Raw genomic sequence first — 27,452 nt, 5'->3', positions numbered from 1 at the left:
TGCTAACATGTTGGAACCAGTTGTAGGGAGATACGTATAAGTTTTTCGGAGGGTGTTAGCCATCTTGAGAAGAGCCGGTGGCTGTCTAAAGAAAACGCTTCGTAGTGTCCGTGTAAACAGTGTAGACTAGTAGGTATGGATGAAGAATACGATGTCATCGTTTTGGGAACAGGCTTGAAGGTTGGTAATGTTGTTACGCTGAGTAGCTGTTAGCTCCGAATGAGTTGTTTTTCTATGATCAATTTATTGTGATGTCGGGAGTCATGCGACACAGACGAAAATAGGACCAACACGTCATTATATAGCAGCGGCATGCACTGATGTGATTTTAGATTGAGTTTAGTCAGATATAACGTAAGTTTAACCTATTCCTGAAAACAGTTTTGTATCTTTTAACACAATCGTACGCAATACCGAAGACCGTGACACACCAGACGTTAGTCCTACTTATCCATCCAACTGGCCATGTCATTATCAAAAAGTGGGAGGGAGGAACTGAGTAATATACAATAATAGATTTGATGGTTACCTGCACATCGACTTCTTGATAAATTTGTAGATTTTGTTTATCAAAACACTTCGTTGAATATTAATTGGCACCTTTGTTTGTATTTCAGGATCTTGATAAGATTAGATTAGCTTCAGAATTGAGGAAAACTTAAATTGTCATAAATTTACAGATTTGTTGGCGATTTGTTTATCTTCTGCTGCCTTTAGCCCATTATAATTATTTTTATCCCATCTCTTAAACTTTCATGAGAAAATAGTGAATATTTATTGAAATGTGCTCTCTTCTGATTGAACCAAGTTTCCTCCCATTTTACTGCTACCATCACCACACCCAACCAACAACGAAACTGCATTGTCAATCTTTCATAACATTCAGCTTTCCAGCGTGTGACACCTTCATTACACTCTCGGTAACATCCCTGCCATCAGTGTGGTAGCGGCCATTGCAAGAATCTTGAAATTTGCCCTCTAACCCCAATTGTAGTCAGGTTTTTATGTTTGTTTTTGTCTTTAGGGATGCCACCGTAGCAAAATATGGAAAAGTTTTACAACTGACCAGAATGGTCATGATGAATTTAGCATTTTGTTTGTTTAATCAGATTGGTTTGAGATTGCAGACGAATGAAAAATCACCTTCTTCTCCCTTACATTGTTACTATACCAATTGTATCATATCTGAGATACAATTGAAATTCAAATTGACAAAGAAAGACAATAAACATGATAAAGAGAATATTTGGACATCAGGACAGTCATCACATTTTTGTAAACATAACGGTCAGTCGGTTTCTGGGGAGCTTTGAGTGGTGGCTGTGATATTATAGATAGGTCCACAAATGGGCTATTGCTGTAGGGAGCTTGGGTTCATATTGGGAAAGGGAGGTCACTCTAAGCGAGCTATCGCTGTTTTTTTTCCGTATTTGCGAAAAAATGGCATCAGTTGGACGTTGTCGTTGGTCCAACTGTTAATTCTCCATCTAATCCATGCAATAAACTATTCTTTATTAAATGTTAGAATACATTATACATTTATCTTTCCACTCGTAACTTGCAGAAAATTATAACAGTGCTTGCCAATGAAATTAATAACTTGTGAATATTAGTTTTCCCCATGTGTGGGCCCACGTTTTTTTCCTGAATAGAGGTCGGCCAACATTCTAGAAAGTTGAGAATGTTAAGTCTAATATGTGCATCTTCTTTGGTTGGTTTAGTGCTGGTTATCATTTTCTGAAATGTCGGCCCAGTTTTCCCCCCAACATGTATGGTGATCCAAGCAAGTGGGCCCACATTTGTGTAGGCCTACTACAAAGCTTCGAGTGGGTTGTTTATTAATTATTGTGCTGATTATCAATTTCTAAATGTGGGCAGACATTTTATTTAGTGAGACATTACCTCCAAGGTTGGTACACAGTCTATGAAGTTTGAATAACGGCGTCGGCTGATCACTTCCATAAGTTTTTGCTGGGGCGGTCGGGTAGCCTAGTGGTTCAAGCGTTCGCTTGTCACGCCGAAGACCCGGGTTCGATTCCCGACATGGGTACATTGTGTGAAGCCCATTTCTGGTGTCCCCTGCCGTGATATTGCTGGAATATTGCTAAAAGTGGCGTAAAACCATACTCTCTCACTCACTCACTCCATAAGTTTGCAAAAAATAGTTACAATGCAAGAAACTTTCTTCAAATAACATTTCGAGAGGCAATAGCACTCAATCTGCTTTTTCCAATATAACACATCAATCTAATCATAAACATCGGTGACAATATCAACCTGAAATTTATGTCTACACTTGAATCCAACTCGGACATAATACAGGCCTATTACCAATGACCTCAAACTTCTCCTGGTACTTGTTCCATAAATGGAACCCAGTGAAGATCCGGGGTAGAAGAGGTCTTCAGCAACCCATGCGTAAAATGATGTCAATCACTGGATTGTCTGGTCCAGACTCAAGTATTTACAGACTGCCATCATATGGCTGGAATATTGCTGAGTGCAGCGTTACCAATGGATAAACAACAAACAATCAAACAAAATCCATAAAAGGAATAAGTCAAGAATATTAATTACCCACCAAGACCTAGTTTTGCGATGTTTGAGGTCAGCTGTAGTTTCCATGCTTTTGTACATTCTAATCCAATTAAAAGTCATGTTACTTATTTTTAATAGACAAAATAGTAGTTTGTAATACGTTTTTTTAACATAGTACATTTTCTCTACAACAAGTGCATTTAACAAATGTTATATTTGGTATAACACTTTCTTGGTAAAGTACAAATTCTAGTACTTTATTCGGTTCAGTCCCAACTGGGGTTCAAATCCACACACTCAGAACGAGGCACCTAATACTTTGATTTTATCAGCCATTTCCCTCACAAAATCATTTTTGCTTTGACATACGAGCGTTCATAACAAGTCGCTGACAACAAAACTAATAAATATAATTACCTCCCTTTTAATAACTAGTTTTGAGGCCTGCTGTGCAAACTCACTTCCTATTTATTTCTTCAACAGACAGTTGCCAAGTATGCCGTCTATTTATGATATGAGCGACATGTATTTCGTTATTATTACTAAGAATGTACAAGATTTGAAAAAGTATTTCAGGTTCGAAGTCACCTTGCATATTTCATTGAAAACGATTAAGGATGATTTGATATGCCCGGTAGGACGAGCGTTTGGTCGCTTCTTTCTCGCCATGCACATGCTGCCACTCGTCAGTACGTTCGGTTGAGTGGATTTTTTGTGCCCTGCTGGTATTCATGGGTGTCAACAGTTTACCTTCACAAGTATGTGACCGTGAAAATAATCTAGTTATCTATGAATCATTAAGTAACCACAGATCTGAAACAAACACAGACTCTAAAACTATTCTCACCTCCATTATCTTTGCATGATATGGATGATAGATGAGTTCAAATCAAAATATTCTCCCTGTAATCTTTCTAACTTTTGACAAGTATGAATCCCATTCAGTGTTGCCATGTCTAAGGTGATAGTTTTGACAGGAACATTCAGCTTGATTTTCAAAAGTTGTGTAAAGTGGATAATAAGAGGATCTATTGATGCAAAGAACATGATTCCATGTCAGTGCTCCCGCTGGCTTTGAAACTGCCGGTCCTTGTGGACTGGCAACTCTAAAAATTACCAGTCCCAACTTTCAACAAACATAAAAATTGTATGCAAATTATTTGGCTTTAATTCTTTCAACATCATGTTCGGTGCAAAGATGTCATCTCTGAAGTAACTTAGTTAGATCTATATGTCATTCACACAAACTTCAGTCACAATTTTCTCTCCTTTGTTTTTAATATTTCGAGACAAAGTCACTACAAATGGATATTTAACCTAGAAATAGCCAAGGGGAAACCCTGAGGGTAACAGAGAAGCTGACTATGTTTTGTTCAACAACAAAGATTAATAAGGTACTTTATTTGCCGGTCCACAGGCACTGGCAGTCACATGAATTACCGGTCCAAGCCTAATTTTACCGGTGAAAAACTGGTAATTACCGGTAAACGGGAACACTGCATGTAATCATAATGGAAAGATGCAGAAGTGACAGCAGTTGTTAGTTAGGGTATTGACATATATCTTGTTGCATGTATCTCGCCATTTGGATAAATGCATGTCATTACCAAGACCAGTGATAGAAACTAACAGTTTCAGTCCACTTGTCCTTATGATGATAACATATAGCAAAACACTAAAAAGGGCAAATACATCTTTTGATACCTCAACTTTTGGGCAGTTTGCCAGGGACTATACAACTAGCGCAAACTTCTAATGCAGAAGTCTAATAACTTTGATATCCCATGAACAGAACATCAGAAAACTGACATTTAATCTTGTAACTTAATCTTACACCCACAGCAGCAATGCTTGTATTAACATAAAAAAAACCTTCTACCTCAGATGTAAGGCGCTTATTGTCACCAATATTACATATGTATGAATTTATAAACTACATTATAAAATACATGGTCAGGCTTGTAGACCCAAAAGTGTTTGGCACAAACTGGATTTGCATACTCATATATAACACTAGGGTATTACGATATTTGTATTGGGATTTGAAACAGCCAATATTGCCAGTGTTGTAAAATAATTTACTCACTGAATTCTTGTATCATTGCCATTCATGGCAACAGCGTCACATGATCGATCAGTGAAGACATGAAACAAACCACAGATTGCCTCATATGCTGTACATGACTTGTAACATGATGAGCGTCTATATGCAAGTCCATTAATATGTAAATATATATTATCATACATTAGTCTTAGAATGTAAATGTGCATATGAAAATCACCATAATGAGTTATGATATAGCAACTTCTAGAAACTACCCAATTCTCACTTAAGGATTGACTGTGTATTTGTTTTGGTTCATTGAGGTATGAATTGAAAAACCGATGTGCGAACTATATGAATTGGCATAGCGGATTCTTACAAAAGTCTGCACATCGGTTTTTCGATTCATTCCTCAATGAAACGAAAAAAATACACAGTCAATGTTTATTATTAAATTTGACAACAAAAACATAACAATAGTTTAACAAAAAACAGTTGTTTATATCAAAACAGTCAAAAATGATGAGATTGATAAACATTCCAGGTGTAGGAATACGTACTGTGGCGTGACATGAATCAGGTGATTGTTTAATTTATGCACATAACTTGACACGCCCACAAAGTCAGTAGCCAATCAACGGAGAGTAGACTCAAAACACAGTTCAATCAACGCCAGAGCCAAGAAGAACTGCAACAGTCAGACTGTAACGAACAGGAACAAATATGTCCGGGAGAACGTGGCTGTTTCAAATGACATGGTCAGTTGCTGCCAGATTAATTCACTGAGAACGGGAAGACACAGTTGGAAAAATGCTGGTTAGAAATGAAACACCGAAGACATGAAAGTTGTGGAACCGAAGCGAGGGGTGTGTGTGTTTCATTCCTTCTCGGCTTTTTATCTCAAAGGGTTGTTCATGAATATGCATGAATTTTGCTAAATGCCTTGTACATGACGATACACATGAGAAGAAAGGGAATTCCCTCGACTGTAATATTGGGATTCCCTGACACTTCGTTATAATAGTAGTCCGCTTTGGTGGGCGTGGCTTAATTTTTTACATTCATTGGGAAATGAATGCAATTAAATAACACGTGACCAATTCAGATAATCAGAATGCAGGAATTTTAATGAACACAAGGAAAATTTAATTATTAACCCTTGACTTACTGGCACAGGGATATGACTGTCAACAGTTGGTTGAAAGTTTTTGGACAAGCATGTCATCAGTCATGATAATGTAATTGTATGTATGCCTTGGAAATTGATTTTCACACAGTGGACAGGCATGTCATCAGTCATGATAATGTAAATGTGTGTTTGCCTTGGAAATTGATTTTCACACAGTAGTAATTGACCAGTCCTCAGAATGTATCAGAGCTAGTCCACCCAATTAATGTAACTAGTAGATTTAACGACAGGGAGATTATTTGCTAAACTGTCATAGTAACCATGGTAACACTATAAACAATTGTTGACTAGTATTTGAAACACATTTATAAGTGATACACAAAAGGAAAAGAATTTATGGATGTCAACTTCTTTATTATGAGGAACACAATGTTTCGTAGCATGTGCTTTCTCAGGTGAATGAAAGCAATGAGGCAGAGAATATATATATGTACAGGTAAGAACAACAAAAGTAATAAGATAACAAAAGGTGGAAACTTAACAAGGGAAGCCAACAGATAATTGGCGCTGATAGGTGATTAGCAATAGACAATGGAAGCCAACACTTTTCAGTAATTACTGCTGATATTTATCGACAACTGGGAGCCAGGACTTCGATGATCACTGATCATGCTGATTAGTAATTGGCAATGGGCGAACGGGAGGCCGGGGTAATTAGCACTGATGGGTAAAAGAATGGACATAGCAATGGGCAAATGGAAGCCAGCTTGACAATTACCACCGACACAGATCAAAGCAATAAATCCCTAGCACTGAGCAGATAGGTGCCCTGGTCACGGTTCATGGCTGGCTGGTGTCCCCTGATGTCAATGGCTTCTTGTAGTTTTCTTTATTGCCAGTTGTTGTTGTTGGTAGACAGGACTTTGGTGGCTTCCCACATGATGTTACGGTCTTGGTTCTTCAGGATGTGTTCAGTCCAGCTGATTTCAGTCCTAGTTTGTGACAGGTCTCATGTTCTTTGAGTCAGGTGTTGAGGAATCTATGGGTTTCTCAAATGTACAGGTGGCCAGGGTAGATCTGACTAGATCAACCCATGAAGATGAGGGTACAGAATAGGTCTTCATATCCAAATTACGTAGATCGATGCTCTGCAAATTCCAGCTATATGACGGCGGTTTGTAAACAATCGAGTCTGGACCAGACAATCCAGTAATTGATATCATGAGCATGGATCAATGAAATTGGGATACGATGAATAGAACTCAGCATGAAAATTGCATATATGGTGATAAACATTTAAAAGTTGCAAGTTATTATAAGTATTTAGGACTATTAATGTCCTCAAGATTAAATTGGTCCAAGGCTTGTAAGACCTTAGCACTACAGGCGCCTAAGGCAATGTTTCCTGTTTATAAATTATTCAAGGAAAACAAATATATCTCATTTTCAACAGCAAATTCAATATTTGATGGTAAAATTCTATGGATTTTGTGGTACGGCTCGGAAATATGGGGCATTGAATATTTTTAATCCGTTGAGAAAGTTCACACTTTGTATTTTGTACTTGGTGAAACGTGTCGCTGTAGTAAAAATGTACATAGCCAGCGGTTGTTGTTAAATATTGGATACAATCATTAAAAATGGAAGCTCACAGGTACCCATTTCAATGTACAAAATGCTAAAGCAATCAGATGGTGAAGGGAAAATGAATTGGGTGGCTGGTGTAAGAAGCATATTATTTAATACTGGATTATCCTTTGCATGGATCTCACAAGACACTGGTAATGAAAAACTATTTTTGCTTTAAGTTTAATTTAAAAAACAAAGATTATTAGACATATTTCAGCAAAACTGGCACCAACAAGTTTCCTCTTCACACTTTCTCAAGCATTATGCTGGTATTAAATCATTGTTGCAACCAGAAAAATATTTAAGCCTTTTACAAGATAAAACTCAATTGAGAACCCTTTGTAAATTTAGAATATCTCTCCATAACTTCCTTGTCAATAAATATCGTAGAACCAACGATCTTGATTTTGAAAATTATATATGTTCTTACTGTACCAGCCAGGAGAATGAAGACGAGTTTCATGTTCTTTTTATATGTGAAAAATATAAAACATTGAGATTAAAGTTTCTACCTACTTTAGATATTACACACAAAGACAATCAGTTGATGATCAATTTGTTGAATTTGACCAATGAAGAAGTTATCAAATCTTTGGCAATGTATTTGAAACATGTATTTAGACTCAGGTGAATATATTGTACTATGTTCAAGATCACATAGACAGCGGTCTGTAAATAATTGAGTCTGGACCAGACAATCCAGTGATTGACATCATGAGCATCGATCAACAGAGCTGGGATACGATGAATGGAACTCTGCATGAACTGTGATTTATATAAAGGGACATAACAATCCACCCAGGCTTTGCAATATTTGTTCATGACTCTGTCCTCACAATGACAGCAGTGTGGCTGATGATAAACAGCTTCACCATGTTCACTGTAGTGTTCAGTGAGGATGGCCAACATTGGGTACCTTTCTGATAAGTATCACAGAATTAACATGTGATATTTCAATTTTCTTTGCAGGAATGCATCCTCAGCGGTATGCTGTCCGTGAGCGGGAAGAAGGTCCTGCATATGGACAGAAACAAGTACTATGGCGGCGAGAGTGCCTCCATGACCCCACTTGAAGAGGTAAGTTCTTGTATTCATCACATAACTAAGGTAGAGAACTCGTTTTATTACAGCTTTCAGACAAGTGTTTATATATGTTTGAAATTAAACCTTAGCTCATTACTGCTCATAGACCATGTTGCATAGTATTGCTTATAGGGATATACAAAAACATATATTACCCATGCCCTTTGCTGTGTCTAGTTCTTGTTGATAATTACCCATGTCCTTGCTGTGTCCTGTGTGTCTAGTTCTTGTTGATAATTACCCATGTCCTGTGCTGTGTCCTGTGTGTCTTGTTCTTGTTGATAATTACCCATGTCCTTTGCTGTGTCCTGTGTGTCCTGTTGATAATTACCCATGTCCTTTGCTGTGTCCTGTGTGTCTAGTTCTTGTTGATAATTACCCATGTCCTTGCTGTGTCCTGTGTGTCCTGTTGATAATTACCCATGTCCTTTGCTGTGTCCTGTGTGTCTAGTTCTTGTTGATAATTACCCATGTCCTTGCTGTGTCCTGTGTGTCCTGTTGATAATTACCCATGTCCTTTGCTGTGTCCTGTGTGTCTAGTTCTTGTTGATAATTACCCATGTCCTTGCTGTGTCCTGTGTGTCTAGTTCTTGTTGATAATTACCCATGACCTTTGCTGTGTCCTGTGTGTCTAGTTCTTGTTGATAATTACCCATGTCCTTTGCTGTGTCCTGTGTGTCTAGTTCTTGTTGATAATTACCCATGTCCTTGCTGTGTCCTGTGTGTCTAGTTCTTGTTGATAATTACCCATGACCTTTGCTGTGTCCTGTGTGTCTAGTTCTTGTTGATAATTACCCATGTCCTTTGCTGTGTCCTGTGTGTCTTGTTGATAATTACCCATGTCCTTGCTGTGTCCTGTGTGTCTAGTTCTTGTTGATAATTACCCATGTCCTGTGCTGTGTCCTGTGTGTCTAGTTCTTGTTGATAATTACCCATGTCCTTTGCTGTGTCCTGTGTGTCCTGTTCTTGTTGATAATTACCCATGTCCTTTGTTGTGTCCTGTGTGTCTAGTTCTTGTTGATAATTACCCATGTCCTTTGCTGTGTCCTGTGTGTCCTGTTGATAATTACCCATGTCCTTTGCTGTGTCCTGTGTGTCTAGTTCTTGTTGATAATTACCCATGTCCTTTGCTGTGTCCTGTGTGTCCTGTTGATAATTACCCATGTCCTTTGCTGTGTCCTGTGTGTCTAGTTCTTGTTGATAATTACCCATGTCCTTTGCTGTGTCCTGTGTGTCTAGTTCTTGTTGATAATTACCCATGTCCTTGCTGTGTCCTGTGTGTCTAGTTCTTGTTGATAATTACCCATGACCTTTGCTGTGTCCTGTGTGTCTAGTTCTTGTTGATAATTACCCATGTCCTGTGCTGTGTCCTGTGTGTCTAGTTCTTGTTGATAATTACCCATGTCCTTGCTGTGTCCTGTGTGTCTAGTTCTTGTTGATAATTACCCATGTCCTTTGCTGTGTCCTGTGTGTCTAGTTCTTGTTGATAATTACCCATGTCCTTGCTGTGTCCTGTGTGTCTAGTTCTTGTTGATAATTACCCATGTCCTTGCTGTGTCCTGTGTGTCTAGTTCTTGTTGATAATTACCCATGACCTTTGCTGTGTCCTGTGTGTCTAGTTCTTGTTGATAATTACCCATGTCCTTGCTGTGTCCTGTGTGTCCTGTTGATAATTACCCATGTCCTTTGCTGTGTCCTGTGTGTCTAGTTCTTGTTGATAATTACCCATGTCCTTGCTGTGTCCTGTGTGTCTAGTTCTTGTTGATAATTACCCATGACCTTTGCTGTGTCCTGTGTGTCTAGTTCTTGTTGATAATTACCCATGTCCTTTGCTGTGTCCTGTGTGTCTAGTTCTTGTTGATAATTACCCATGTCCTTGCTGTGTCCTGTGTGTCTAGTTCTTGTTGATAATTACCCATGTCCTTTGCTGTGTCCTGTGTGTCTTGTTCTTTTCATACTTACCCATGTCCTTTGCTGTGTCCTGTTCTTGTTGATAATTACCCATGTCCTTTGCTGTGTCCTGTGTGTCCTGTTCTTGTTGATAATTACCCATGACCTTCCTTGCTATCAGTGACCCGTGAAGAGCCGGGGTAGAATAGGTCTTCAGCAACCCATGCTTGCCGCAAAAGGCGACTTTGCTTGTCGTAAAAGGCGACAAACAGGATTGGGTGGTCAGGCTCACTGACTTTGTTGATGCATGTCATCGATCCCAATTGCGTGGATCGATGCTCATGATATTAATCACTGGATTGTCTGGTCCAGACTCGATTATTTACAGACCGCCATCATATAGCTGGAATATTGCTGAGTGTGGGGTTAAACAACAAACCAAACCAAAACCTTGCTATCAGTTAAGAAATACGGAATGACACAAGTAGTTGGAGAGTGAATCAAACAGATTTTCATGCGAAGATTGGTTTAGCATGGACACATTATGTTAATTTTAAGAGAATCCTAAGGGCAAGTAGAATTCAAACATTTTGGCAAGTATTACGATGTGGTATCACTATTCAGGCTAGTAGACATTCTTGACTAATTTCCACCCATGTTGATATAAGGCGTGAGATTTCAGTTCCTATGATAATATTAGCAATATGAAACCAACTTGGCCTGCATCTGCCTTTATATAATCTCAGTGTGACAGATCTACATTTGACCATATGATTTCTGTAAAACACCGTTGTGTCGAACTTCTGGTTGTCTCGAAGTAAAAGCTTGGTCCCTGCGTATTCCTTCTGTATTCATCATTTTCGTCTGTGTAGAAACTCGGAGAACTCGAAGTATTTACGTAGGTCCATTCAACTTCCACACAACGGTGTTTGACTGCAGCTGGATCCTGTTGATTGACTTACATTCAATCAATCGAACCAACACTTGCCTACTGACAGATTTAATTGTTCTTTCAGTTCTATAAACATAAAGGACGGCCGTATCCTGCAGATGACAATATTTTTGGAAGAGGAAGGGATTGGAATGTTGACCTAATTCCCAAGTTGTTGATGGCCAATGGTGAGAAGACTTTGCATATGAATTTAGTTTTTGGGGCGACCGATGCAGCTCCCTATACTTCATTGCTGAAAAGGGGGGCACAGCTGGCCCAGTCGTCTAAGGCGCCGCGATTCGCTGTGCAGAGTTGCGTCCCTTGGGCATGCCAGGAAACTATGATTGTGGGTTCGAATCCTGGTTCGCCCCAATTATGTTTCTAGGTTTGTCAGCACCATACCCGTGCTCGTGGGTTTCACCGAAGTGGTAAATGTCTGAGACTTGCATCACTTCGGGCTTTCCTCCCACATTAAGCTGACACGCCGTGATATAACTGGAATACTGTTAAAAGCGGCATAAAACCCAACTCACTCATTGCTGAAAAATTAAGTAATTGTGATCAGTGAACAGTCTGAGAATGAACCAACAACAGATGATTTTCCAAGAACTCCTATATTAAATAGTGGTGGGTCGATACATCGATGCATCGGTAGAACAGAATGTTTTACCTGATACAAGTATTGATCACAGTTGCACACTAAGTAAAAAATATTGATTCATTCCTTAAATGTTTGCTCTAATAAACGTTCCATCAAACACTAATTGGTAGTGAAAATAAGTAGTGAAAACGTAAATATTTTCATCCATCGCGCTGTATTTGACTCTGCCAACTGTAAATGTCAGTGTGCCAGGTATTTGACAATCCTGTCTTTGGAAAAGATGGCTTACGCACCACAGATAAGAGTACATGCAAGTATCGTGATACATATCGGATTGTGACTAAGGTATCGTGATACGTATCAGATCAGTGTATCGTCCGAGCCCTAATGATCTTGGATGTCGACTGACTGTTAGTATGCTGTGTTGAAAGCTGGATGTGTTTTCAGGCCAGCTGGTGAAGCTACTCCTCCACACTAAGGTCACCAGGTACCTGGAGTTCAAGTCCATTGAAGGAAGCTACGTGTACAAGCAAGGCAAGATCTACAAGGTCCCCTGCAATGAGAAGGAGGCCCTGACTTCATGTGAGTCGTGTTGATCAATGCTGCCTGCTTATTGTCTCGTTTGAGCGTTGTCTATCAGGTTCAGTCCTTCAGTCCACTCAAGCCTATTTGTAGTGTAAAAGTGAAACCTATATTCTTTGACGTTTTGCCGGGTGTCTGGTAGGAAAGACACCCTTAGAAAATTAGAACAATTGATGTATGGTTGGTTCACTGTTATTGTTAAGTCTGTTTATTGTAAGTTGTAACCTACATTTGATTAACCATATCTCAAGAAACTGTTAACAGCCAAACTAGGCCAGTTCCCCTCTATGGTACAATATGTCCAGCCCATTCTGGTTCCCCTGGAATATTGCTAAAAGTGGCATAAAACCATACTCACTCACTTTTTAACTATGGTCTCAACATTGCAATAAGAATGTGTGGCAAAGAAAATTAAATTGAATCATCTCTGATGAGAAGAGAAACTCCAGAGCTCCAGATAACTTTTTGAGCAATTGAGTTTTTACTCAAAGGTTTCTATTTTATTTGGGTTATTACATTTTTCATTGGGTAACCAATATTTTTTCACTCATCTATTATTCATCACTCTATTGGGTTTTTACCAAAATAAGTAAACATTTTGAGATTTATAAAACGGTTCTAACTGTCATGACATTGACTGTAGGCTTGACTCAGAAATAATTCGGAAATTAGCTCTGTTGTTTGCATGCTGAAAAGGCTTTGTTGGGTATTTACGCGTGGTGTTTTTATACATTTGAGTTTTTCATTTAATGCATGCATTTCTGTACGCAATTTAAGTGAAAGTAATTGGGTTTTTAACATTTTTTTAGAGAGGTGGTGGGGGATTGTACGCAAGTATGCGGCTTATCTTTAGCTCTGGAAACGTGCATAAAGAATTTTGTGGTTAGAGTCATTTCTTTGCCAGTGTGCTCAGATGTGTAGGTAAAGACCCGAGACATCTTACTACGCTTTCAGAGGTTCGTGATCGGACATGAATATTTTATCTGGCCAGTGAACGTCGCGATAAGAAATGCACTTGACTAATTCAGTGTAGCTAGCTCCAGACAGTGTTTCCATATGATACAGAAAGCGTTATGCAAAGACATGCGCTGTTCAGAATTTTAGTTATGATTTTTGATGGCTGTGCCTTGTTTTATTAAATGGATATCGTAAGAAGGACTAATCATTATTATTTACTTTTTAACTTAAAAACTTGTGATGTCTTGCTTAGCATTTCTATCAGTCAATAGTCCCACCACTTAAATCATCTGTCAAATTGAAATTTTCTGTCTATGAACAGTGACCGACAGCCATCTGAACTCTACATACGTTAATAATTGTATTGGTGTTGTTTAAGTACTCTGTGGTACCTTTCAGCTCTAATGGGTCTGTTTGAGAAGAGGCGGTTCAAGAGCTTCTTGCAGTTTGTTTCCGATTTCAAGGAAGATGACCCAAAGACCCACAAGGATATCAATATCAACGGAACAGCCGCACAAGTGTATGAGAAGTTTAGTTTAGACAAGGGAACCATTGACTTTGCAGGCCATGCCTTGGCTCTCTACAGAGATGACACGTAGGTATTTCTCATATCTAGAGCAAATGAAAGCTTGAGAATAGACTTATGATATCTTTGAAAGGCATTTAGAAGTGATGCACATAAGGAAGAGTATTTAAGGATGTCAACTTCCTTATTATGAGGAACACAACGTTTCAGGGTATATGTTTACTTGTTCATTAGGTGAATAAATGCCATGAGAGAGAATATATATATATGTGTACATGTAAGTACAACGAAAGTAATAAGATAGGAAAGGTGGAAACTTAACAAGGGAAGTCAACAGATAATTGGCGCTCATAGGTGATTAGCAATGGACAAGTGGAAGCCAACACATAATAGTAAGCCAGGACTTAGGTTGTCACTGTTTGGTAAAAGACAATGGACAATGGGCAAACAGGTCGGGGTAATTGGCACTGATTGGTGATAATAAGAATGGCAATGGACAAATGGGGCTAGCTAATCAGTACAAACGTTGTATTCCTCATAATAAAGAAGTTGACATAAATTCCCTTCCTTGGACATATGATAGTTTTGAGATTGCTACAAAGGTTGAGCTTGGCTAAAGCCTTTTGCCACAATTCATTTCTGACCATTACATATAAAAATTGCTGATTTGTTGATTGGCGTGATCAGCTGCAATGTTTTTTCACGTCTTTTTCAGAGGAGAATATGTTTTTTTCCACTCTTGCATTCATAGAGAATCTTCTTTAACCTTCTTCACTGCCAGTTAGTCAAGGACTATCCACTGTTGACATTGGTTAAATATACATACAAGTTAGATAATCCGTACCAAGCTTACTCAACACAAGTCATGTGAAATGTGACAATGGATGTAGACAATGACATCGTTACCATGCCTGCTGCTTCATGCATTTTCAAAATACCAGTTATGCGTTTGCTTAAGAAGGCCAAAGATACAGATACCATGAATAAGATGGCATTATGTACTTGAAGTATTCCGCTAGTTGTAGCATCTATGCCTGTAATTCACCTTGTTGCCATGTCCTGTGTGCAGCTACCTGAATGGACCGTGTGTGGACCTGATCAAGCGCTGCCAGCTGTACAGTGACTCCCTGGCCAAGTATGGCAAGAGCCCATACCTGTACCCTCTCTACGGTCTAGGTGAACTGCCACAAGGCTTTGCAAGGTAATAACAGATGGCAGTGTTGTTTGCTATTAAAACGGGGCTGGTAATGTTTCGAATCTGTAAAAGTGTGGTCATAATAGTTCGATAAGACAAAAGTATTTTGTTGCCGGTGATTTCATGTTTCATGTCAGGACCATAAAACATAAACCATTCAATATTTCTTTATGATGTACACTGCCGCCTTTTCAGGAATAATATATATTTTTTTCAATTAATTTGCGTTTCTAGGGATACAAGTTGTATTTGGATTTAAAAGAGGAGAGTGTTCCACCAGAGCATAACTCTTATACCATTCTTGACTATTTCTTTGTGAAACTTAATATGGACATCATGCAGGTGCTCTTTGCCACTCAGGTGTTTAATTTCTTTTCTTTTTTTTCTTTTTTTTCCTCCTGACACAACATATTGCAATTTCCTTCTTCACTTTGATTATATACTGCAGAATCTGAAAAATTCATTTTCTACATCTGTTGCGACCGTTGCCCTTGGGTGCCCTACATTCCTCACTTTTCCCCTCCATCTCACTACCAACCAGGGGTGTTTGTTAAACAACAAACCACCCTGGGTGTTCGTTAAACAACAAACCAACCAACCAACGAGGACTGTTTGTTAAACAACAAACAAACTAACAAGGGGGTGTTCGTTAAACACCAAACAAGCAAACTAACCAGGGGCGCTGTGGTTATTATAACCAGTGTGGTTCTACCACATTGTGGATGGGCAATTCCAGTGTCGACGTTAGGCCAGTGTGCCTCTTGTCCGTCCATCCGTACGTCCATCGGCTTCCCAATGGGGACATATTGTCTCTAAAACTATCAGGAGAGTTGGAGAAATGAAGTTTTACACACTGATGTTACTGATCTCAAATGAGTTTGAAAATTGGTGTCATAAATTCATTTTATGCGGAGTTGTGTCCCTTGCTGCATTTTATTTTTCGAATTAATGCATACTGTGTGAAATGGGGACAAGTGTTCTGAGAAACTTCTGAAATGACATGAATGAAAGTTTACATGCCTATCTAAAAGATACTTGTCAAGACTTGAGTTTAAAAATTGGTGCCATTATTTATTTATTTAGTCTTGATATCAAGCTTCATGTTCATAAGAAGGCAAAGAGGGATCAAGGACAGATAACTCTGATTGGTAACCAAGGGCAACAGCTGCCTTTGATGTCAGAGGCACGTTTTGGGTTCTGTGTTATATGATCAAAGTGAAAAGGGAATTACAATAAGATGTGTCTGGATAAGTGTGCCTATATCATGACTACCCAAATTCATGTTATTTATTGCTTTTTAAAGGCAACTTGTTAGTTCATGAGCAAAGGATTTGTTTCAAGCGTATAACCTATAAACCACTCAATACATCTTGATGAAACTTTGTATTCACATCACACATCACTTATCATACTGTGGGCATTCCCCACAACTAAGCTTGTTGGAGGAGGGGTCTAAATTGATTGGCTGGTCATACTCAGTGATTTGGTTGATTGTGTTTCATCACACCCTGACAACGTGGAGCGTTGCTTATAAAGTCAATCAGTGGATTGCCTGGTCCAGAGTTGATTATTGTGAGCCTCTCATAATATACCTAGAATATTGCTTAGTGCGGTGTAACAGCAAACAAACATATTTGGAAGGGCAACGGGTATTGTTGTTCAAGCTTTCCAATGGTTTCTTACAATGAACTCTGTGACAGGCCTCTAATTACTTAAACTGGCAAGTGGTGATAATTAAAAATTTATGCTTATAAATGGAGACCAACATTTAGTCCTAGAAATGAAGTTATTGATTAAAAAATATATATCTACAAAAATAAATAAGAAAATCCAAATAGACCCCAGAACAATGCTGAATTTCACCTGAACTGAGGCAGACTAAACTCGACATATCATTCGAGATTTGAGTTGGATCCATTTCTTTGTTTAATCTCTAGGTCTGGGAGACAGACTATAATAATTCATGCTTGTTATTTTGAAGTGAGTGGAATGAGGATAAACATCTGATGTCTGTTTGTGATGTCCTAATGCTGTCTCTCCCTGTGTAGATTGAGTGCCATCTATGGGGGAACCTACATGCTGGACAAGGAAGATGCTACAATAGTGTACGAGGATGGCAAGGTTGTGGGCGTGTCTTCAGTTGGAGAGACCGCCAGGTGTAAGATGGTTGTGTGTGACCCCAGCTATGCCAAGGAGAAGTGTAAGAAAGTGGGGCAGGTACGTCATGCCGCTGTGGTTACCGGTGTAGTGTAGTGTGATATTGAAGACCTGTGAAGATTCCGGGGTAGAATAGGTCTTCGGCAACCCATACTTGCCGTAAAAGGTGACTATGCTTGTCCTAAAAGGCGACTAACGGGATCGGGTGGTCAGTCTCGCTGACTTGGTTGATACATGTCATCGATCCCAATTGCATGGATCGATGCTCATGATGTCAATCACTGGATTGTCTGGTCCAGACTCGATTATTTACAGACCGCCGTCATATGGCTGGAATATTGCTGAGTGTGGCGTTAAACAACAAACAAACAAACAAAAACAATATTGAAGGAATCCCAGATTCCCTTCGTTATGCTGCTTCATTTGTCAGTGCTTTTACCAGTGCTCATGAGTTTCACCAAAGTGGTCAAAATATAAGATGTTTACTGCTCAGGTATTTCCTCCTGTTTTGAGCTGACATGCAGAGATATGACCAAGAGACTGTAACAGGGGCTTTAGAACCAGCTCACCGCTATGCAACGTTAGAAATTACCACTAGTACTGTAATCCTTGACAAACTGCCTTCTCTTCACAGAGATTGTTTTACAAATTGAGAATTCTTTTGAAGTTTGTTCAAATGGTATTCTGTACAAACAGTATTTTGTTGTGTGCCCTGCATTGATGCTGTGTTAAGATACTTCAGCAATGTACCATGTAGCCCTGAGCTATAGAACTTTTATGACAAAGCTGCAGTAAGCCTGTGTTTGGGTAAAATGCAAATCTCTACTCAGATTCTCCTACCTTTGTGTTACAGGTGGTGCGTGCTATATGCATATTGAACCATCCAATTCCCAACACTTCCGATGCTTTGTCTTCTCAAATCATCATTCCACAGAACCAAGTTGGACGTAATTCGGGTAAGTTTGTGTTCTGTCTTTATGTTTCTACTAAACTTTAGAACTTGTTTGTTTATCTTACCTACCTGATGTCTAGAATTTTAAGACCCGTGAAAATCAGGGTAGGGAATAGGCCTTCAGCAACCCATGCTTGCCATTAAAGGCGAATATGCTTGTCGTAAAAGGCGACTAACGGGATCGGGTGGTCAGGCTCGGTTACTTGGTTGATGCATGTCATCGGTCCCAATTGCGTGGATCGATGCTCATGTTGTCAATCACTGGATCGTCTGGTCCAGACTCGATTATTTACAGACCACCGTCATATAGCTGGAATTTTGCTGAGTGCGGTGTTAAACAACAAACCAACGTAAGAGGTGACCAAAGGGATCGGGGTGGTCAGGCTCGCTGACTTGATTGATGCATGTCATCGTATCCCAATTGCATGGATTGATGCATGTCATTGTATCCCAATTGCATGGATTGATGCTGATTATGTCAATCACTGGATTGTATGGTCCAGACTCGGTTATTTACAGACCACCGTCATATGGCTGGAATATTGCTGAGTGCGGCGTTAAACAACAAACAGGAATTTTATACTGAGTTATATCACCATAATGTTTAAGTTTGAAGCATGTCGTTTCAACCCACACTGTTTTTAGACGTCATTGGATATGCGGTTGCACATGAAGCAGGCACCCCCTGGTAACTGAAGATCAGGCTCATATCAGCTAATCTATGTATCATTCAAGATAATTATCTTGGGAATATGCACATTGTTTGAAGGGGATATTTGAGTATAAAGCTTCAGATTGGTTTACCATGTAACACTACCAGGTAGTGCACGTTTGTTGTCAACACAGCACTCAGCTCTATTCCATTTATGTAATTGAGTCGGGACAAGACAATCCAATGATTGATGTAATGAGCAACAACCCATGTTGTCAGGGTCAGTCTCTTTACGACCCATGAAGATCCGGGGTAGAATAGGTCTTTCAGCAACCCCATGCTTGCCGTAAAAGGCGACTATGCTTGTCGTAAAAGGGGACTAACGGGATCGGGTGGTCAGGCTCGGTTACTTGGTTGATACATGTCATCGATCCCAATTGCGTGGATCGATGCTCGTGATATCAATCACTGGATTGTCTGGTCCAGACTCGATAATTTACAGACCGCCATCTTATAGCTGGAATATTGCTGAGTGTGGCGTTAAACAACAAACCAACCAACCAACCAGTCTCTTTACAATAGCCATAGATTGCTGGGGTCCAGTTCTTATGCAGATTCACCACAAGGTCCCATATATTCCTAACACATGTCCATCTGTAGCAGTGAGTATGTAGATGTTCCCTTGCTTCCAGACATCTATGTTTGCTGCGTGTCCTATACCCATCAAGTGGCCGCCAAGGGCTTCTTCCTGGCCATTGTTAGTACAACTGTGGAGACTGACAACCCAGAGGCTGAACTCAAACCAGGACTTGACCTTCTGGGCGCAATTGTTGAGAAGTGAGTGTTATTTGATTACTTTCAACCAGTGGCACTAGTCCTATAGTCCTTGCCAAACTGTCCAATAGTTATGGTATCATAAGGACTAGTAGAAATTGGCACTGGTCCTATAGTCCTTACCAAACTGCCCAATAGTTAAGGTATCATAAGGACTAGTAGAAATTGGCACTGGTCCTATAGTCCTTGCCAAACTGTCCAATAGTTAAGGTATCATAAGGACTAGTAGAAATTGGCACTTGTCCTATAGTCCTTGCCAAACTGCCGAATAGTTAAGGTATCATAAGCACTAGTAGAAATTTTCCCTGTTTGAGGGTTTTGCTATATATGTTATCATTATAAGACTGTTAGTTTCTAACACTGTGGTTAAAGAGAATGGTATTGAGGTGATCAGGTTTTGATTTTGGCTTCAAACACTGCAGTGTTCCAGTAAGAGTAGAAGGATGAATAATGGAAAGGTTAGGTTAATCCTTCAACTTTCTGAAATAACATGCCATGGTATGATGGCAGCGTTAGAAATTGGCACTAGTTTTTTAGTCCTTGCTAAACTGCACAATGGTTAAGGTATCATAAGGACTAATAGAAATTAGCCATTTTTAAAGGTTTTGCTATATGTTACTATCATTTTTAAGGACTAGTGGACCCAAACTGTTAGTTTCTACCACTGTAAGGGTAACGCTATTTTTCAGGGCATTATCATTTGCAGAAGCCTGAGGTCTTCCATTAACAGCCCGACGAAGGAGGCAGTTGAAAAGACTGACGGCTTCTGCAAATGATAGTGCCCTGAAAAATAGCGTTTCCGTTATTATAGCTAAAATGGATGGAATTTGTTATCAAATAAAAAGAAACAACAGTATCAGTTTTGAAACATTCACTGCAGTCGACACGAATGTGACTGACCCACTTTTACAAATATGGAACAAACCAGATAACGTCACTATTGAACGTGACATCATCTAACAATGGCATGTCATACCTGTTATATCATTGATGATATATATTCGTTCATCCCAGGATATACTGAGCAGGTATTGAATACCATTTAAATAGCTCTCTCTCTCTCACTCACACACACACACACACACACACACACACACACACACACACACACACACACACACACACACACACACACACACACACACACACACACACAAATAAAACCTATACCGCATGAGTTGTTGCTTGCCTCGTGTACAGATGCTTCTCAATTTCTCACATGATGACAAGGGTTGATATGGCATTTCTGTCTATTTTCTCCAGGTTTGTCGATACTTCCGATTTACTGGCTCCCACAGACGATGGAACTGACAGTCAGGTAAGTCTATATACTGTAAATCATGAAATTAATGCGTCTCCAAATTAATACGACTGCTGACCCCTAGCCAAAAATGTGACTCATCCCACCCCATCCTTAGTGGAATGATACATATCCTTGCCTTAATCCAATCTAACAGCAAATAGCACCGTTTATTAGCACTGAGTAGAGCACTTCCGTAAAAACAATAAACAGTGTTTTCCTAAAAACAACACACCGTTTATATGTTTACTCCGTTGACTGGCATTAAGGAAGTTCAACAACAATAAAATAATTGAACCAACAACAGTTCACAGATTGGTATGTGGAGAAAGTGTCAACAAGCTTGACACGAGTGGGTAGAACTCTAGACCCCAGCAGTGATAACTCACCAAATGCCCATTGTGTAATTCCTATTCTTTGAATGACATTATTAAATACTTATACAATTGCTGCTCCATAAACCGTGTCTGTGTTTATATTCAAGTTGGTATTTCCGCTATCCAAAGTGTGCAGTGAGGCTGTCTTATTGTTGACATTCATTTTGGAGACAAGAACGGCTAGTTAATTAATGCGAGCAAAGACCCCTGGCATTTTCCACATTTAATTCGTGATCACGTCAATTTCAAGATTCACAGTACTCGTGCAAGCACAGGTGACATCATAGCCATGCAAACCTGTATCTCGATAAGGTGCTGAAGGCAGTTAGTCCTACTTTGCAGTGAACGGTTCTAGATTCTATAGCCTATAGTATATCCCAAGCATTAACTTAATGTGACATCCTCTTCTGTTTGGGCAGGTGTTCATCACCAAGTCGTACGATGCAACTACCCATTTTGAAACCACTTGTGATGACGTCTTGGACCGCTTCGAAAAAATTACTGGTGAGAAGTTTGATTTCTCAAACATCAGCCAAGGCGATGAACAACAGCAGTAGAACTGAACAGAACAAAATGTGACTTTTACTGCAATTCTATTGCACATTGGACAGTGCTTATTCCACGTCATTCACGACACAGGACCACACTGCCCAAACTTCGGAGAAGATCCACCATCTTGGAATGCTAGTATACAGTGGTGCCCTGGTGAATCTGCTTCGTGAAGTCTGGGTAGTCTCCCTTTGTCTGCCATGTAGACCAGACCACAGTCTGATCATGTAACAAGCTCATTGAGTTGAATGTTTCCCACGGGATGCTTCAGTTGGTGCAGCTGTCCTTTTTATGTTTGACCATGTACTATAAGCCCCGCTTGTTTTGTGTCCAAGTTGTTGGTCGTGTCAAAGGTGTATTAGGTGTTGTAAGATTTCGTCAACTATTCTTGTTGTCTTCAATCATGTACAAGCCATTTCTGAAGACATTTTACCATGTGTAAGTGAGTATCTATCTCTCTCTCTCTTCGATAAATCCTGGATAAGTTAGAACAGATGTTATTGCTGCTTTGAATATTTTGTGCATGCTTAGTATCTAAAACTTTGGAGTATTCCCATGACATGGAAGTACGTTATGTTAATCGTAGTTTGATGAGGGAAGTATCTAACTGTAACTCATGTTATCAGAGGATACTATTTTAGTAGTCTTAATGTTAGCATGCCAAGAAGTTGTTTCCACTTTCCAAAAATTCCATAACTTTTATTTTATTTTGTTAAAAAGTAGCACGATGTACATGTATTTAACTGCTGTAATGTTTGAATAAAATCTTAATATATGAAATAATTGCAGTTTTATCAATTCCATATACGTTATTGACAAAGTGTCAAGCTCAAATTGAAAGTTAGTGAATCTTGAGTTATTTCGATCTAGGTCGTCATGACCTACCTTGGAGTACAAATGATGGCACCGCTCCAGATGGAAAACATGTGTCTTTCATCATGTGTAATGGTCACACAATGTGGTCATCAAACTCATCAAACACAAAAGAAAACGGGGTGGTCGGGTAGCCTAGTGGTTAAAGCATTCACTCATCACGCCGAAGACCCAGGTTCAATTCCTGACATGGGTTTAATGTGTGAAGCCCATTTCTAGTGTCCCCACCCCCCTGTCGTGATATTGCTGGAATATTGCTAAAAGCGGCGTAAAACCAAACTCACTCACTCACTCAATAGAAAACACTTAAAAGCTTGCTAAGGGTGATGTTATGAAGTTATTGGGCTGGTATAGAGTAAGGCATTACATTTGGAGAAGTATTTGTTACATTGTGTTCATGTATATTTCCACTTCTGTTGCATCTGTGTAAATTGGATCATGAAGTACATACAACAGATAATTGTGGTTGATATTTTGTTATACTCTATTTGCAATGGTTGAAGATATTGGAAGCTTTATTTTTTGTCAGCTCTTCAGTGTACAAACATTCTGTGCATTTTCTAGTATGAAGTAGACGACCTCTCATGTTGGCATCAACAACAACTAATATCCCATGTTCAAAGTGGTCTGTGGTGAACCAGTGCCAAAGGCAGTATTTTATGCAGTGGAACCTTTTCTGAAAACAATTGTCTGAATTGTTTGTAACCCATATGTACTTAAAGTGAATAAGGGTTTGGGAGAAGGATGTTTTGTGATTGAGCACATGGCAATTTTACAACTGTCAATTAAAAGAGACCCTTGACAATGGAAAATATCTACCGGTATCATGAAACATTTTCAAGAGTGTTGCTAGTCTTTTTGTCTCTAGATTCTGTAGTTTTTGCTTTCATTTAAGATCATTGTGCTCCAACAGTAAGGTGTGTTCACAATGCCTACCCTTCGTAGATCACATGAGGGAGATTAGTTGTCACTGATCAATTCTGGATATGGTTAACTTGTTTTTGAAGGGTTTCACTCCAGCTGGTCCGTGCAATAGTTTGAAAACCTGTGTTTGTTAATATGTACTATATTATCTTTCACTTATGTTTTATGCGTCGAGACATGTACTCTTTGTGTAAGCAGATAAAGTTACTATGATTCTGCTCTGTTGTTGACAAATCATGATATTTCACGCAAAGGCTATTAATATGTACTTTGAGAGAATTATAGCTTTCATTGACATCCAGATGATTTACTTGCGCATGTATGAGTAAAATCAAGTCATTGATTATTGTCAATAAAGATGTGAGTATTGCTTACACCCAGAGAATGTTGTTTGTACATCAGTTGAAATGGGATGTTTTACTTCACCCAGTTTGTTATTTATATCTACATACATGCATTTACACCTTTTGAATTACAATAAAATATCAGATCACACAATCTCTAAGAGCGACTATGCTTGTTGTAAGAGGCGACTAACAGGATCGGGTGGTCAGGCTCTCCGACTTGGTTTGTGCATGCCATCGTATCCCAATTGAGTGGATCGATGCTCATAATGCCAATCACTGGATTGTCAGGTCCAGAATCGATTATTTACAGACCACCATCATATAGCTGGAATATTGCTGAGTGTGGAGATCAACAACAAATGAAGAAACAATCTCTAAGATGGATTCATTTATAAGCAACCCCATCTAACAGGACTGCTTTAAGGTTTCGTTGGACCACCACACTTAGTTTGAGCTTATTCTTCCAAATTGCCCTGGACAATTCTTTTGGCACTTGTCATGTAAAGGTCAAAAGCCATGGTCACCAGATAGAAAATACCAGAAACAATTTCTCAAAGTATTCATGCATTTATCATTAAACTTGGTATGTACCTTCACTTGGTTGGGGCCTTGCTTTGAAATGGCTTTTAGGTCAAGGTCATTCAGGTTTGTGGAAAGTTTAGTGTCATTGACATTATTAAGACCTTTTTAGAGATTTTTTTATTTTTTGTACAGGCATGATGTTTATATGACACGTTTCTTAACAATGTCATTTGCATCTATGTCAATGGTAGAGGTCACCCATGAAGTAAATGTGAAAAGAGGTATAGTACTTTCTTGTGAAAAAGAGCTTTTAGATTTGAGTTTATCTTACATTGGATTTATTCCACATGGACCTGGGGATCTATTTTGGCCCATGTCATGAAAAGATAGAAAACTTTCACTAAGACGTTTGTGGTTACACTCTAAAAAAATATTAATGTATACTAAACAACAAAAGTTCCTGTGACATTGAATAAGATTTAATGCAAAGTTATTTTTTTTACCAAATCTGAAACCATTTCGGTTTGCAACAGATAAAAGACTCCTGTAAGTGTTCAAATGGTTTAATTTGCCATACTGACTTCAGAAAATGTGTGATTTCATAAAAAACAAAACATGAACATGCCAAAATGTCTATTTACAAATCAATAGCGTGTGTGTCCACCTCTGTTTGCGATGCAAGCAACACATCTTCGTCTCATGGAATGGCCCAGGCGTCGCACAAAGTCCTGTGGGATATCTGTCCATATCTGCTGGAGCATGTTTCGGAAATCCTGGAGTGTCTGTGGAACACGTGGTTGAAGTTGAAGGCGCCGATCCATCTCATCCCACATGTGCTCGATTGGTGAGAGATCAGGGGAGCGAGCCGGGCAGGGGATCACATTCACGTTGTTTCGTTGAAGAGAGTCCTGAACAAATCGAGCAATATGGGGTCGGGCGTTGTCATGTTGAAAGGTAATGCCTGGGCCATGACGACGCAAAAAAGGTAGAACAACAGGGCTGACGATCTCGTCGCGGTAGCGCTGTCCATTGAGATTTCCCTCTAGCACTATCAAACGGGTCGTCTGTCTTGCTGTTATCCCACCCCATACCATAACGCTGCCGCCCCCGAACCGATCTTCTTCCATGACACAATGATTGACGTAGCGTTCACCTCGACGTCGGTTCACCCGAATCCGTCCATCGCTGTGGCTGAGGTGAAAACGAGACTCGTCAGTGAATAGAACTTGCCCCCCACTGTATGGCCGTCCACCGTAGACGCTGTCTGCACCACTGTAGACGTGCTTGACAGTCGTTTCCTTTCAAAATGGGACGTCTGGAGGGTCTTCTGGCGACAATCCCTGCACATCTGAGGCGACGACATACGGTTTGTGAAGATATTCGTCGAAGGCCAGGGATGCTTCTTGCAGTCACTGTTGCTGGCTGGAATCGATTTCGTAGGTATGTTGTTCGAATCCAGTTGTCTTGTCGATTATTGGTTACGCGTGGCCTGCCACTCCGAGGATGGTCTCTAACTGCATTCGTCTGTTGCCAACGTTGCCATAAACACCAAATGGTGTTTCTGTGGACGTTAAATTGTCTTGCAGCATCACGTTGACTCGATCCTGCTTTAAGCATACCAATGGCTCGCAGGCACTCATTTTCAGACAGGCGTGGCATTTTGTAATGTTGAATAATTGCGTAATTTTGAGTGGTTGTCGTCAGCACGATGCTAAACAATGCATATGGAATCCCGTTAACGCACATGTTTTTATACCCATTCTTGGGTACTGAAATGCATGGGGCTTGCATAAAAGTCAACTTTTATAATATACTAATATCAAACACAGTTATTATTCATTTAGTGGAAAAGATCACGTGAGTTGATCATTAAGCAGGCTTCTTGATCACTTGAGCGATTCCGCCACTTTTTGAAAACAGCAAATATCGGGTGCTTGCCCAACTTATAAAACTACAACATCATATACACTTTCCATGGAGTGTACAAGGGTAACGCCCACATTTACCTTAGAAACTGAGTTTTGGGACTTGACATTCAACATTTTAAATGCCAAAATTTGAATATGCTCTTGTTTTTTAAACCCAACTTCAGGTACATGTAAAAGGACCCGCTTGAGTCCCCGGTATTAAAAATCTTAAATCGATAAAGTGATGAATCTGTACCCTCCTCGTTCACAAGATTCTTTACTTTTTCTATAATTGTACCCTTCCCCCCTTAAACCAAAATAACACAAATGCACTTATTCTTTTGTTTGTTTGTTGTTTAACGCCGCACTCAGCAATAATACAGCTATCTGAGCGCGGTCTGTAAATAATCAAGTCTGGACCAGATAATCCAGTGATTGACAACATGAGCATCGATTCACGCAATTGGGATACGATGACATGCATCAACCAAGTCGGCGAGCCTGATCACCTGATCCCGTTAGACGCCTCGTACGCGAAGCACAGTCGCCTTTTAGAGAAGCATTGGTTGTTGAAGACCTATTCTACCCCAAATGGACTTACTCATTTTGGCCGTGCTCGAAAGTACAATTCTCCAATATCTGCAACTGTTCACAACGTACATGTTGGTACCCATGTACCTCCATAAATACTAAGTACCTCGGATTTAACATTATCACATGTACCCCTTAATTCTAAACACTGTCGTCCTTTCATTTAGAGGAATATCAAGGATCGTTATCTATTTTATCAATGTTCACGTCAATTTTAGAACTGGAAACGTTCGAAATGTGGAAAGATAAGTAAAAAACCGAACACTGAGGTTGTTCCATATTAAATCTTTGCCCAATTTCTTCATCTGAAATGGAGGAAGTAGATCCAGTTTATTCCTTTTTCCAAATGCAGTGGATAAAAT

The 27,452-nt window shown here is 39.5% G+C and overlaps 1 protein-coding gene across 1 annotated transcript; it reads left to right on the top strand.

Annotated features, from left to right (window-relative positions):
- Positions 1–31: 31 nt before the first annotated feature.
- On the top strand, positions 32–24,097 carry LOC124152959 (rab GDP dissociation inhibitor beta-like). The gene is made up of 11 exons (XM_046526048.2): positions 32–180; positions 8,310–8,417; positions 11,330–11,432; positions 12,293–12,427; positions 13,784–13,979; positions 14,980–15,111; positions 17,154–17,322; positions 18,116–18,218; positions 19,559–19,703; positions 20,964–21,018; positions 21,797–24,097. Exons 1-11 carry the CDS (start codon positions 136–138, stop codon positions 21,932–21,934), a joined length of 1,329 nt encoding a protein of 442 aa, XP_046382004.1. The 5' UTR covers positions 32–135; the 3' UTR covers positions 21,935–24,097.
- Positions 24,098–27,452: the final 3,355 nt, after the last annotated feature.

This window comes from Haliotis rufescens, unplaced genomic scaffold (assembly GCF_023055435.1).
Source record: "Haliotis rufescens isolate VD_foot unplaced genomic scaffold, xgHalRufe1.0.p SCAF_16, whole genome shotgun sequence".
Taxonomy (NCBI): Eukaryota; Metazoa; Mollusca; class Gastropoda; order Lepetellida; family Haliotidae; genus Haliotis; species Haliotis rufescens.
The sequence above is the reverse complement of the archived record's forward strand: the minus strand, read 5'-3'. Positions and strand labels throughout refer to the sequence as shown.

What these genes read in the sequence shown, in the direction of transcription:
- LOC124152959 (XM_046526048.2), top strand. Translation starts at nt 136, where the DNA reads ATGGATGAAGAATACGATGTCATCGTTTTGGGAACAGGCTTGAAG. An exon ending in GCTCTCTACAGAGATGACAC is followed by an intron (nt 13,980 to 14,979) that starts GTAGGTATTTCT and finishes TCCTGTGTGCAG; the next exon opens with CTACCTGAATGGACCGTGTG. An exon ending in ACGATGGAACTGACAGTCAG is followed by an intron (nt 21,019 to 21,796) that starts GTAAGTCTATAT and finishes CTGTTTGGGCAG; the next exon opens with GTGTTCATCACCAAGTCGTA.